The 14,703-nt window shown below is 47.2% G+C and overlaps 1 protein-coding gene across 1 annotated transcript; it reads left to right on the forward strand.

Annotated features, from left to right (window-relative positions):
* The first annotated feature begins 5,581 nt into the window (after positions 1-5,581).
* LOC144722387 (uncharacterized) lies at positions 5,582-6,520 on the forward strand. The gene has a single exon (XM_078600616.1). It carries the CDS (start codon positions 5,649-5,651, stop codon positions 6,240-6,242), a length of 594 nt encoding a protein of 197 aa, XP_078456742.1. The 5' UTR covers positions 5,582-5,648; the 3' UTR covers positions 6,243-6,520.
* The last annotated feature ends 8,183 nt before the right edge of the window (positions 6,521-14,703 follow it).

A 14,703-nucleotide genomic window follows, 5' to 3' on the forward strand; every position in this document is an offset into this window, starting at 1 on the left:
CCCTATGTTTGGACGAACAACCTTTAAATCTGCAATTTATTTGAATGTGTGTTACAGTTACTATGAAAACATTGGAGGAACGGGTTCGTATTTGATGCTTGGGTTAGGTCACGTAAGTAGCATGTGTGTCGAACACGCACACATGTTACATACTCGATGTGACCCAAAACAATTATGAATCGTGGCATTTGTCAATAAAACCGACGTGCTAATTGAGGGAACACATTTTGGTTTCTAGACGTAAATCGATTAAGGTTATTTTTTAATAGAAACAATTGAGCAGGCATTTAAATTTTGACAGTTAAACCCTCTTCAGGAACTAATGTATGTATTACAAGTACCATTGATGAATTCTAATTTTATGTATTACAAAAATAATTACACGTAAAATTTCAATGCGTTTTCTGACGGTAGAAAACCACGCATTGTTCATCACCGCCATCCGCATTCCCTTCACTACAGCGATCTTTCTGCGGGTGCCCTTGCAAATGTCTCTGATGATCCCTCTCCTCCACTCAGCGTGAACCTTGACGGTAACCCAACAGGGCAAAACTTTGTGCCCATTCTTTGATGTGTTTTTTTTTATTGCCAGTTATTACTTGGTCTGCCATGCTGTGCACTTCACCCGATCCTTGCAAAAAATGGGTTTAGCAAAGCGAACTTCTTTCATCGTGAGGTCAACCCGCCAGAGATACTGCTGCGTTACGATGGCAAACAGGGCCCCCGTGTCTCTCTACCTCCCCCCCCCCAGTGTCTCACACGTTGCTATCGTGTGAATATTCACGTTGCTCTTGTGTCTAGTGATAATTATATAGGAAATATTTCATCGTAAACTAAAACAAAATATTGTCAATTTAGTATATGGTCGTTTGGGTACTTCTGGGCATGTTCTTGGTATAAAAAAAAAATCATGCTCGTTTTACATTGATAATGTTCATGATAATATTTATTATAAGAATTATATCTATGACATTTTCGGAGTTACCCCCCCCCCCCCCCCCCCCCCCCCCCGCAAGTTAAAAAAAATATTTTTACAATTTACAAATGTATAATAGGAATTATTTTTTTGTTCAAAACTGAGAAAAAAAAACTAACTTTGGAAGAAATATGAACGAAATCAGTGTGTTGTATGATGCGAAACTTTTTGTTTGGAATAACTTTTACATGTTTAAATTAATCACTGCAGCATTTTGCTCGAACTCACCTGAGATCTCATTTAAGCAATTGTGGCCTATACAGATGTCGGCTCCACATGTAAACATCGAATCAGAAGCTGTAATTGCCAAACAGCGTTATTAGTGTGCCCTGCGTTAATGAATGTGTGTAGCATACAAAACAGGCGTTATTCATTGCGGGGGGATTGATTAAAGTCAATTACCCTTTAAAAAACAAAATGTACCTGTGAACATGGGCTGCGAATATTCTGCGAAATTAATTTGTACCTTGTTGTTTGGTCGGTGCAAATTCGATCATCAATTTTGTTTGTGTTTTTGATGCTTTTTCACTTAGATCGCTAATTGTATATATCGTCTTCTGTCCAGTGTTTTAAATGCATCTTTCATATCTGGTTATTAGCTTACCCGAACACGCATCCCTACAGCAAATCATAAGTCAAACAGTTCCAAATTGAAGATGCAAAGTTTTTCGTGAACAGTGATTTTTTTTCCCTCACTTCTGGCAATTTAAGAAATAAAACTGCACACGTGCTGATAATGCGAGAGCAAATTGGGCAGTTATCAAAGCGACGATAAGTTCGAATTCCTGAAATATCTTGATAAATATTACCTTAATTATACGTCACGCAGTGAATGCTGCACAAACACACCAACAAGGGAGGCTTTGTACTTTACACGACAGCTCTTAAACTTATTTTCCCCACGACTACGTTTGTAAAATGAAAATCAACTTTACCCAATTGCAACATTGACTCCTTCCAAAGCAATGCCGCACCCAAAACTTGATTGTAAATGAAAAAGCCGAGTAGTTCAGCTGTGCATGCAATGCAGATATTGTCACTCACAACTTGTGCATCACCGAACAGGTGTTACAGTTATTATTTGTTAATAGGCGCGCGTGTGTGTTCCCCTAATGTGTGGAAATGCCACTCCTCCGGGGGGTCAAATGAAATATGTATGACGAATTCTTTGATTTAAAAGCGAGCCCGTCACGGGTGCGTACAAGCGCTGGTGGTGGTTGGTGGTGGCGTCACTCGTCCGTCCCCTGTACCCTGCTGCTGCTGCTGCTCCTGGTATAAGTGCCCGCGCCTCCCCGCGCCTTGCGCTCTTTGAATCCACGCTGCAAAGCTTGCCGAGACGCGATTTCGCGTGAAGGAAGAGGGCTCACAAATCGCGACCATCAAACGACAAGTTTCGACTCTCTTCCCCCCCCCCCCTACCCACCCACCATCCACAACGTGGAAACGAAGAGGAGGTGAGCGATTTTATAAAGTGAATCGCGTCGCGCGGTTTTACAATATTTGTTTTCAACGTTTGGAGAGAACGCGTTACTTGCAATTGTATTACTCGTGCCTTCAGAATAGAACATCGTGGCGGATTGCATTTTTGTTACAACCAGGCGACGCCATGTGAATCGAGAATAATGACGGTAACGTGCTTGGACAGAATATAATGTGTGCTTAACCACATCGCCTACTTTTGTTCTACATTCTCATTGACGCATACTTCAAACATTGATGGGCGCCTTTAATATTGTGTGGATAAGGAAGTCACAACCTTGTACGTGCTTGAAGAGTGGTTTGTTTTCTAACCTTTTCACGCGACGAAACTCCGAGCGATAATGATGCCCGGCTCAAGCCTATATGCGTTTGTTGCCATTAAAATAAAACCAGGTGAGAGCCTAATTAGGCCTGACGTACGGTTCAAGGGAGATGTTTATTCACAAAGCAATACAGTAAAGTAAACATCCGCGGCTTAATTACACAACGTTACAACATTGACATGTGCAGTACTGTTTTTGTGTCACTCCACTGCTGGATGAGGGCATTTCTACGTCATAACGGTGGTGAGGGGGTTGAAGATTATTATAATAGACTTCACGAAGCTGGATACATTGGCAAAAGTTATATCAAACGAATGCATGACTAACCCCCCCCCATCCCTCTCTCCCGAAAGAAAAAGTCCGAGCAAAGGGCTCGCGATACCGATAGGAAACCCGCGCGATCAATTTGATGCGGATCGCGTGGATGGAGGTGCTGAATTGGACAGCGTGAATTGTGGTGCTGAATTGGACAGCGTGGACGGTGGTGCTGAATTGGACAGCGCTTCGAGTTTAGCCCCCATTGACCCCCTCCATGATTGGCAAATTCACCAAAAGCGACCTTAGGGGTTTTTGGAATTTGGTGAGACGTCTACTGCGAAAGAGACAGGCAAATGAGGTAGTTATACCCAACCGTTCGTGTCTTTTCCCGCGTGGGTGTCCCGAAACATATACAGTATTTTCAAGCGCGTGCTTGATTCATGGCACGGACTTGCCCACAACTTTATTGGGCGATCCGAATATAAAAGAAAGTATGTAAGAGGCGACGTTTCGGCCAACGGCCCTTCACAGCACCTAGAGAAGGAGAGTGTGTATATAAAGACGCTTGACCAAGTTTTGCTCCTAAATACGTACTTGCACTTTAACACATGCTGCAATGGTTAAAGTACATATCGTACGACATTGCTTAATTTGGTTTTCAGCGACGAGTGTGTGTGCCCGCCACGTCGTGACGTGTGGTCGGTGTTTGTGTGTGTGAATGTTACGTTTTACGTGAACATATGCCAACAATCCACGCGTGTGTGCGTGAAGTCACGATCCGTTGCGTTGATTGCTGTGAAAATTGGTGAGAGCCTATTAGCGAACCTCAAGGGGCGTGGAGATAACTTTGCAGCTGTAATCCCCTTGCGAATGCTTTGTTGCGTTTAGAAGAAAAGCAACGGAGTTACTAGCACACGTGCGTGTTAATGAATGCACTGAGAGAGCGTTGGAGCAGTGGTTTGCGCACTGCATTTACGACCTGGCCAACGAAAATTCGATTCCCGCAAACAGCTTATAACAGTGGCGAATGTTGGAACCGGTGCTGGGCCTCCCCTAAGTAGATTCGGCCTCAAATGAGTACTGTGATGCGTTGTGTAAACGTCGTCACTCGGAAGACGAAGGCAGCCTGGCACGTCGGCTTTCATATGTGCTCCCTAACCGCACTTGCCCCAACAGCCTGTTTAAGGCCATACGGGGGATCTTTATAATTGTACAAAGTTAAAGGGAAACGAATCGCATGGCGTTGTTTCGACTGCGAAGGAGTTTAAATGATTTTTGATTCCAAAGTTTTCGGTGAACAAAAAAAAACTTCGAACTATAATATTATCATTGTTGTAATTTTACACTTCAATATGAAGCCAGTTATATCATCGCAAGCTTCACCAGCGCGCACTGATGTCAGCGTGGTGAAGTATGACCAAACGAACCGCTGTGAACCAACACGGCGCGGACGGGGAGGCTGTAATTTGGTAAAATCGCAAACGTCACTCCAATTAAACATTCTCTCAAATTAAAAAATAAAAACATTCCGTGCATAAAGCGATGATGTTCAACGTCGTAAAACCAGTTTTTAACACGTAGGATTTCAGGACCGATATCCAGAATGAAAGCCAAATGTATGAATGTATCGTCAAACCCTCCACCATCCGAAACGGCCAGTGAGGTTGTGTCGGGCAGAATGTTCTGGCAAATTTCCCGATGATTCTGGATGTAATTACCAGCGAAACGTCGTACTACTCAAATTGTAAATGTTGTGGATTTTACTCTCTAACGCAGCGGTGGGCTGAAGTCGTAAACTAATTGGCGCGTTTTGTTTACGTGACAAACCTTCCTGGCTGTGTCGGGTGGTGGATGGTTACGACGCAACATTTATATTTACGCGATCTAACCCCAAAAACCTTTACTATGAATAATATTGGTCGCGAAAGCCTACGCGTTAAACTCATTTTAAATCCGAGTACGAAGTTTCTCTGGTGATTACAATAAGCAGCTTTGTCAGGCGACATCCACAATTGTGAAGACCTTTCCTGCAAACCCGCAGTCGCGGATTTAGGTCTGCACGCCCCTAGCGTTGCAGACCTAAATCCACCCGCGCCTCTCTCTCCTCTCTCTCTCTCATCTTTCTCTCCTCTCTCTTTTTTTACGATCAGAGGAAACACGAAGATGCTCGGTGTAGTCGGCACTTCGTTCATCATTTCGTAATTTTTTTTTTTACTTTGCTTTATGTAAACCCCCACCTCTCGCTCACTCTCTCGCTCACTCTCTCGCTCACTCTTTCGGTCACTCTTTCGCTTACTCTCTCGCTCGCTCACTCTCTCTCGTTCTGCACGCAGCCCTTCATCTCTCTCTCATCTCTTTTTTACGATCAGAGGAAACAAGAAGATGCTCGGTGTAGTTGGAACTTTGCTTCGTTCATCATTTCGTTTTTTGTTCAATGCTTTGCTTTATGTGCCCCCCCCCCCCGTTTAAATGAACTATTTAACGAAATATTTAAAGCTCTGCTCCTTCTTCTGACCCCTTCCCTCTCTCTCTACCCCCCCCCCCTCTCTATCTCCTCTCTCCTTACTCTGTCTATGTTCTCTCTCTCTCTCCCCTCTCTCCCGTGCCGCTGAATGTGTCTCCAGGCTCCCTCGAACCTGCCCGCGACCATGAAAACCACCAGCCTTCTCGTCCTCGCCGCGGCCTCCCTGCTCGTGCTCATCCGCGCCCCGGAGGCGACGGGCCGCTCCCTGCAGGAGCCGTGGCCCCCGGGGCTCCCGGAGAGCGACTCGGCGCGACTCCTCGAGATGCTTGAGCCCAGGTCTCAGCAGGGCGAGAGCCCGAGCCACATCGACACCTCGCAGGTGACCTACCTGTCCCTGCACGACCACCTGCTGCGCCTGCTCAGTCGCATGAAGTATCATCGCGAGACGATGGCCGGCGGCGTCCTTCCGACGGCCGACGACGACGACGAGCATCGGATGGGCGAGATGCTACGGCGCGTGGGCCAAGTCCTCGCCGCGGGAGAGGTGGCGAACCTAGGCGCTGGTGGGGCGGTGGAGGGCGGCGAGTCGGATGAGCGTCCGGCGAAGAGGTCGGACGAGCCGCCCATCTCGCTGGACTTGACCTTTCACCTGCTGCGAGAAGTCCTCGAGATGGCCAAGGCTGAGCAACTGGCGCAGCAAGCGCACACCAATCGCCAAATAATGGAGAATATCGGCAAATAGTGGCGGAGGCTCTCTCTTTCTCTCTCGTCTGTTGTTGTTTCTTTGCTGTTTGTTGTTGTTGTCGCGACTGCAGAGCGGGAAAGAGGCGCGCCTCGACCAAATCGTTGAGATTTAAAGGGAAAAAATTTAGAACAAAAATTTGAATCAACTTGCCCGGGGGTTGCACAATATTCGCGAGCGCGCTCTGGTAGTTGGACAGCCTCAAGATATTCCATATAGACCATCGTTCATTTCACGTGACCATTCTGTGACTGCGGCTTGTACTATATATACATATAACTTCGTGTGTGTATGTGTGTGTCCGTGTGTGTGTGTGTGTCTCAGGGGTAGAGCGGTGGCGCAGTGGTTAGCGCACTGCATTTCGAACCCCGGCCATCTAAGTTCGATTTCCCGGCCACGGATAACATCAGTGGCGATTGATATCTGAACCGGTCCTAAGCCGCCCTCCCCTAGGTAGACTCAGCCTCAACCGAGTTATCTGTGTGCGGTGAGTAAAGCATCAGCGTGGGGAGACGAAGACGGCCGGGCGTGGTTCTGACTACACCACCACCACCACTCCCACCCCCTCGTGCGTCCTACTGGCCTTTCATAGGTGTTCGCTAACAGCACTTGCCCCAGCAGTCTAAGATGCTACACGGGGGACCTTTGTCTATGTGTGTGTCGGAAGAGGAGGAGGAGGATACCCGAAATGTGGACTGAATACGTGTTAAGTTAGGCCGCGAATGAGCATTGTACTTGTAAAGGCTATTGTATAAACGTCACATGCGAAGCAGTCTTTGTCACGTTGCTTGCACTACAGAGGTCACGTATGTACCAGCCCTGTTGAGTTCACGACACAAACATCGTGGTCGATCACAGAGGCTTGTAATACATGTACATTATGCTTACATTTGGCTTTGCTCGCAGAAGAAAAAAAACACAACACATTAAATGCACTGCAAACTTCATTAAAACTGTAGATTTTTATGGTGAGGATGGCATTGTGTATTATCGTGATCGGCAATATAAATATGTTTACGTGTCCTTTATTGACATTTTGTGCTTGATTATAATTAACGTGACATTTTGGACATCAGTGATATATTTTTTTCTTTACGAGTACCATAGCCAATCAGCAGTTACCATGAACTTTAAACATTCGACAATGGTACTGTGTGTGTGGCCTTAATAGAAAAACAATATATAATAGGTGACGTTTCGGGCAATAGCCCTTCTTGATAGCACAGCAATTATCGTAGACCTGGAGACTTCAAATTAGTGCCCACACCAAATAATTGTCTAATCAAGTGCACAATCTTCTTGGTTCTTTCGGCAAAGTCACGTAGAAGGGAAATAATAAAATAATAAAAATAAAATATAATAAAATAATTCTCACGACGTTTCGGCCACAACGCAAGCAGCCGTCCTCAGGTGAAGAACAGGTCTGTCGGAAAGACAGCGTCTGAATGTTCTGACAGACCTGTTCTTCACCTGAGGACGGCTGCTTGCGTTGTTGCCGAAACGTCGTGAGAATTATTTTATCATGTTTTATTTTTATTATTTTATTATGTCCCTTCTACGTGACTTTACCGAAAGAACCAAGAAGATGAATCCCTGCAGTCACGAAAGCTTTAGATCGAAATTTAAGTGCACAATCACCAGGCTCATTGACAGTAAGAGTGACAGTATAAAGTGACGGTAAAAATTGCCAGTGCCGACGACTTCTTAGGATGTTCCAGTGGCGTAGCTATCGGGTGTGCAGGCGGTGAAACTGCACCGGGACCCACGGGGCCAGAAGCGTCCCCGGATGCTGGGGCTATGAAGAGGGTGGGTGAGGGAGAGGGGGGGGGGGGGGGTGGGGGGGCCTCCACTTATCGTGAAAAAAGAGCTTTATAACTCATCGGATTCTAGTAGAAATAAATATTCTGATTAAATTCGTTGCACCGGGGCCATACCTAATTCGCTGATATGCCCTTACCCACACCCACGCTCTAGACGAGTTTACCCACAGCTTTTTTTTTCGATGTCTCGAAGTGCGGTGGTTCTCAAACTTTTTGGGCCCCACGGACCGCTCAGCCGATGCAAACATTTCCGCGCACCACCCAGCACCCCGAACCCTGGTCACAACACCCATTCGCTTCTCTCTACCTATGACGATTACAAAATTATTCATATTACTAAAACATAAAAACTTTTTTTTTAAACAGCTGAAAGTTTTTTTTTTTTTCCACCACCTTTCCACAGAGGGCATTTAGATCTTAGTGTTAGGGTAGTTTAATCGGGGTAGTTTGCCTAACTTCGTTTTTTTTTTATTAAGTATAATGAGCAAAATATGAATGTCCCAAGCAAAAAGGTGTGAACGTCATTATATTCGGATCCAGCTGCGTTTGCGTCACAGCCCCGCGGAGCCCCTGGAGGACCATGACGGATCACTGTGGTCCCAGCGACCACACAACGATAACCACTGCTCTCGTGCTACGCAAATAAATGACCATTGCAAAATTATTCGATATACTTTTTTTTGGTACAAACGAGCGAAATCTCGAGCCGAATGTGCTCATCAAATCCTGACTTCAATACAGAACGACATGAAGGGGGGGAGGGGGGAAATGTCAGTAACATTCGCCTACCCCTTTTACAAAGCCCAGGACAAGCAGCCGTATATTTCCTACATTTTAAAATCTCCCCGCCCCCCCACCGTGAACATCTGCGACGTGGCGTTAAAAGAACAAATTGATTGGACACAAACGCGGCGCGACTGAAGGCAATAACTAATAAGTCCTGTGTCACCCGGCCCATCGCAGGGCACGTCGTTCAAGTCCACCTCCTTGATTTGACGTCCGTAAGAAATCATCACGTACGGTGCGGACGCGCATTCGCACATTGCCAGGATGTCAAACAGTCCTGTAATGGTATCCACGTCATGTCGGTGATGCTACTGGCATTGGAAGTGGTTTACGAGCAAGAACAACAAAAACAACTCAACACAATCGTCATGAACACTCACTGTGGCCTTCAAAGGAGATGTATATAATAGGCGACGTTTCGGGCAAAAGGCCCTTTGTCACAGCACCTCGAGAGGCCGCTCCTCGTGTTATTGCCGTGCTGAGTTTGTGTGTTATTAGTATAGGTGTGTTCGTAAGGGCATTAACCAAGGTATTGCTTCATGCAGCGAATGGGTTAAAGGTGCAGCCCTGCAATTTCTTGCTGCTGCTACTGCTGGTGAAAGAGACCGCACTAGAAGCAGCTCGGGTATGTTGGTCTACTCTTCCACGGTGGCCAAACATATTGGAAGAGACGGGAGTAGTCACGCTTCACCCCACCATAGGCTATCTGCCATTCGACGAACTTGTGTACCCATCCATGCTGCAAGGTAAACAGTGGATGGGGGATATTGAGAGTTATGCCCATTGACTTCAGCTTCTGCGCAGGGAGATCCAAGCGATGACCTGAACACACTATTGGTGCATGCAATACACGATTAATCATGTCCCCAGGAACTTTCAACTGAGTCCTGAGGCTCTTTTTGAAGAGGGCCCTGCCCAGCACGTATGGTTCGTTTCTGAAGTAAGCATTTTTACATGTGGGAGAAAACCAGTGCGCCTTAATACAATGTGAGCACACGAAAGAGATCATCACAACTAGGTTAAAAAACTACTTAATGGTACTGCCTCATACAGGCCATATGTTATCTCTGCAGGTGGGTGTCACAAATACAAAGACAAATATCCCCCGTATAGCCTGTAACAAACTGTTGGGGCAAGTACTGTATACGAGCACACTAGGGGGTAAGTGGCCAGCACCACGGCCCTAACGTCTTTGTCTCCCCAGTGGCGATGTTTACACACCAAACCAGTTACTCGTTTTGAGGCTGAGTCGACCTAGGGGAGGCCCATAACCGGTTCAGATAATCGTCACTCGGATCTCCGGACTTCGCAGCGCTGCGCGCTGACCGATCCCCACGCACGACAATCTCTGGGTGTCCCACCAACCCCGCCCGTGTCTTGCATGGTTGCTGACAAGAGTCAGAGTCACATGTCCCCGGGCATGAAAATCGACCTCCAATAATTTCACTCGCTCGTGTGTGCGTGCGTACAGAAGCGATCCGCGGTGCATATAATACACGGTGGTCCGTGTATAGCAGAGGTCGCAAACGAGTTTTGATTCCTTACCCGTACCCGTACCCGGCCGCACCAGGGTCGCAAACGGGTACCCGTACCCGGCCGGGTACGGGTAGGGTACGGGTATCGGGTACCTGATCGCGACCTCTGGGATGATGCCATGTTGCAGGCGCGGGTGGGTTGATTCTATGAACTTGAATTGTGAGAAGAGACAAGACGTTGGGAAGTGAATGACAAACAGTTATTCACGAATGACTCACGGTCTACCCGTACCCGTACCCGGCCGCACCAGGGTCGCAAACGGGTACCCGTACCCGGCTGGGTACGGGTAGCCGGGTATCGGGTAGGGTACGGGTATCGGGTACCCAGTTGCGACCTCTGGTTTATAGATGTGGGGGTAAAGGTACAGCCCTGCAAATGCTCGCTCACGCCCCTGCCAATGGAAGGCGCCTTCACCAGAGGGAGGCCCTGGAGAGCCCCTTGCAGAGGAGAGTTCGGCCAACTCTTCCACGTTGACCGGGCGTCTTGGAAGAGATGGGAGCACCCACGGTTTACCCCACAACTTGCGGACCTTTTGATCGACTCGCTGTGGCAAAGTCACGTCCGCAGGTATTTACGCATTTATTTCGATTGCCGCGCCGGGAGATATGACCTCACCGACGACCTCTCGATTCCAAGCCCAGTGTGCTGATCATTACAACCACGGCAGCATTTCTACCCCGTCAAATAAAACGGAGAGTTTATACAGGAACCAATTTTTCTTTTTATTTAAAAAACATCCGGTTGTCTCCCACCAAACTCCTCCATCGTACACACAAACAACTCTCGCTCCTCTTCTTGGTTCTTTCGGTAAAGTCACGGAGAATGGAAATAATAAAATAATAAAAATAAAACATAATAACACAATTCTCACGACGTTTCGGCCACAACGCAAGCAGCCGTCCTCAGGTGTCTTCTCGACAGTCCTGTTCTCCACCTGAGGACGGCTGCTTGCGTTGTGGCCGAAACGTCGTGAGAATTATTTTATTATGTTTTATTTTTATTATTTTATTATTTCCATTCTACGTGACTTTACCGAAAGAACCAAGAAGATGAATCCCTGCAGTCACGAAAGCTTTAAATCGAAATTTAACTCTCGCTCCGTACAAGATACAGCCAGAGCGACCAGCTTCGGCTCAACGCAACGCTCACTCGCCCCCGCCTGCGAAGAGCGCAAAGACTCACGAGACGACCATTGAGGAATCGGTGGGAAGAGAGAGGAGACAGAGAGAGACACGGAGGGATGTGTGGGGGGCATTGGAGAGATGTGCACCCTCCCTGACTCCTTCATCGTGGCACCAACACTTTAGAAGCGGGCGCATCTTGATCGAGCTGCCCACCCCCCCCCCTCACCCTCACCACCCTAATGGGACCGACGTCAACGGCGTTGGACGGTCGACCTAACCTTCTTTCTTTCGTGTTGCCTCGCGAGCCGAGGGATGATTAAGAGTTTGGCAGCAATCCGTCCGTTCGTCGACGCAGACGACACACGAACACACACGCGCGCGTGCGTGCAACGTGTTGATTGAATGGGGGGGAGGGCTGGAGTGCTTTGCGAGGCTGGTGTGACACACGCTGCATTCTAGAGTGGATCAGCTACCAACCTCCCCCCCACCCTTCCCCTTCACGCCCCCACTTCACCCAACCCAATAATTGATGCATCACACACAGCACAGATGCGGCTCTCTCCTACGCCTCGGGGCAATTCAGAGAAGTCACGTAGGTAAAAAAAATGAAATAAAAATTCATAAAAATAAAATAATAAAAATCACGACGTTTCGGAGGCAACACAAGTCTCCGTCATCAGGTGGGACCGTCACAGCCAGATTTGCTGTATCAAGGGACCCACGGTCTGACCTCACTTGATACAGCAAATCTGGCTGTGACGGTCCCACCTGATGACGGAGAAATTGTGTTGCCTCCGAAACGTCGTGATTTTTATTATTTTATTTTTTATTAGTTTTAATTTCATTTTTTTTACCTACGTGACTTTACCGAAAAAACTAAGAGTATGAATCCTTGCAGTCACGAAAGCTTCAAATATAGAATCAATTCAGAGAAGCCCACGGCAGCGCTTGATTCAGATGGAGCTGCCCGGGGCTGAGCTCTGGAAAGTAATATATTCAGCACACAACGCCTTGGCAGCGTTCGGAGTGGGGGGGGGGGTATTTGGGATAGGTTAAACCATATTCCGTTGAGCGATTTATCCCGGGAACCCACGGTCTGATCGCGTTCACCAATCTCACTCCACGCACCACACGACAACGCCACTGCCGCCTTCAATCATACGCAGGCAGCCTTTGAGATGTTCACCAGGGCTACTGCTGCAAGTCTTCCACGGGCTCACTTACCAACCTCCACGTGAACATATACACGTCGCTAAAGATCGTTTTTGTGCATTAACCTTAACGCGATACATATATGTACAGACAGACTAAGGGGCCGTCCATAAATGACGTCACGCGATTTTGGACGATTTTCGACCCCCCCCCCTCTCCCCATCGTCACATGGCGTCACAAAAAGTCAGACCCCCTCCCCTCAAATATGACGTCACAAAGCTCTGCCCCCCCCCAAAAAAATATAAAACATGCTTCAAATCGCTTTAAACTATTGTCATTGTAGTGCGTATTTAATGTGGCGCTGCACTCTGATGTTGTAGGAGAAAACATTTATTAAAACGTCTATTTAATTAAGTAGAACGTGTTGTCTATATTTATTTAAAGTTGCGCATTTTGATGTAACGTCACATTTCTCAACCCCCCCCCCCTCGTCACACATCGTCACACATCGTCACAAATGTCTGACCCCCCCCCCCCCTAGGTGCGTGACGTCATTTATGGACGGCCCCTAAGACCATATCACCGGAATGGGGCACGCCGATCTCGCCGAAGTTCGGAAGCAAAGCACAGTGTAGCCTGGTCAGAGACATGGACCGGTTACCCCCAGTAGCGTAACGAGCGTGGTGGCCAAAGCTACTAGTTTGAGCCCCCTTGACAGCCAATTTAAAATAACAATTTTGTTTTATTAAAAACGCGGTAAAAAAATTCATTCACGAAAATGCTTAATGATGTGATTAACGCAAGACACGTGCGCGATATACAATAGCCGAGGTGCCACCATGCCAATCAAATCAACAATTCGGGGGACCACACCTGCTCAATTGCTGCACCCGCCCTGAGCTGATGGTGGAGTTACCACCACCACCACCACGTTCACCAGGCTGGTGCTGTAGACAATGGGACTTGGAGCTATGCCAGGAGCTGTCCGTGCTGAGTATGTGTTGGCTTTTCTCGTTTCATACTTTTCGTTTTTTTCGGTAAAGTCGTTTCCTTCCGCGATAAGCCAAACTCTTGATTCATTGGAAAATGCTCCAAACATGCCAAATTTGAGACCCTCTTGAAAAGGAAGTCCTGGAGAATAATCGAGGCTATTCCTGGGTAAATTATAATCGGCACAGTATTATCGCCATTATTATCGCTACATGCTGGTGGGGCACGCGTGCGATACAGCGCTTTGGAGGCGAGAATTGGTGGATCACACGGAGATTTGTGAAACTCGCAAGCAGTCGGCAGCGTGAGATGGCTAGGGGATGACAAGGAAGCAAAGTGGGTTCCTGAAAAGAATGCGCGTGGACCTTTGGAATGTTAACCTCTTGTAAGCGTGGATATTTTTTTCTTTCATAATTTGGTGATTCAGTTTGTTGGGATGCCGTACGCTGAAGTGGCCGTTCACGGTACCCCACGCGTGACTTATCTGCACACATTGACAACGCGCACGCGTGTCTAAGACACCAAGAGGAGCGTGACTTGGTGTCAATTCTGACGCTCTTCCTGAATGTGGCACCAATGTAGAATTTTTATTTTATTAAAATCGGGCAAATCAAAGCGCCCCGCTTATCGGATACAAAGTCTGCTGTAGCAGGCCGCGGCGTCAACAACATCTCTCAACAACGACAACAACAACAGCGTGTCACTTTGATCAACTCCACAACAACGAAAACAACAACAACAGCAGCGTGTCACTTTTATCGCAGGAAATTCGGACCGCAGCTGTTTCCCGAGCCTCCGAATGTCCGCACGCTTTTGGGAGGAAATTAACTCTGGGCGTGACGCACTCTCAGCGTCTAATTTTGTTTTGGAAGGCGTCGTGATTATTTATTAATCGTTTTAACGAGGCGTGTGTGCTTGTGAAATATTTTTTTTTGGCGTACGGCGCTTACAACGTGGATCGAGACGGCAGTTCTTTTTATATTTTTCGCGGAAGACAAATAAAATAGCGTAATTTAAAACCCGCGATGCTATTTTTATACAGCGGATGCGAC

Source organism: Lampetra planeri, chromosome 14, assembly GCF_965212315.1.
Source record: "Lampetra planeri chromosome 14, kcLamPlan1.2.h2, whole genome shotgun sequence".
Lineage (NCBI taxonomy): Eukaryota > Metazoa > Chordata > Hyperoartia > Petromyzontiformes > Petromyzontidae > Lampetra > Lampetra planeri.

Coding starts and splice junctions, on each gene's coding strand:
- LOC144722387 (XM_078600616.1), top strand. CDS start 5,649: ATGTGTCTCCAGGCTCCCTCGAACCTGCCCGCGACCATGAAAACCACC.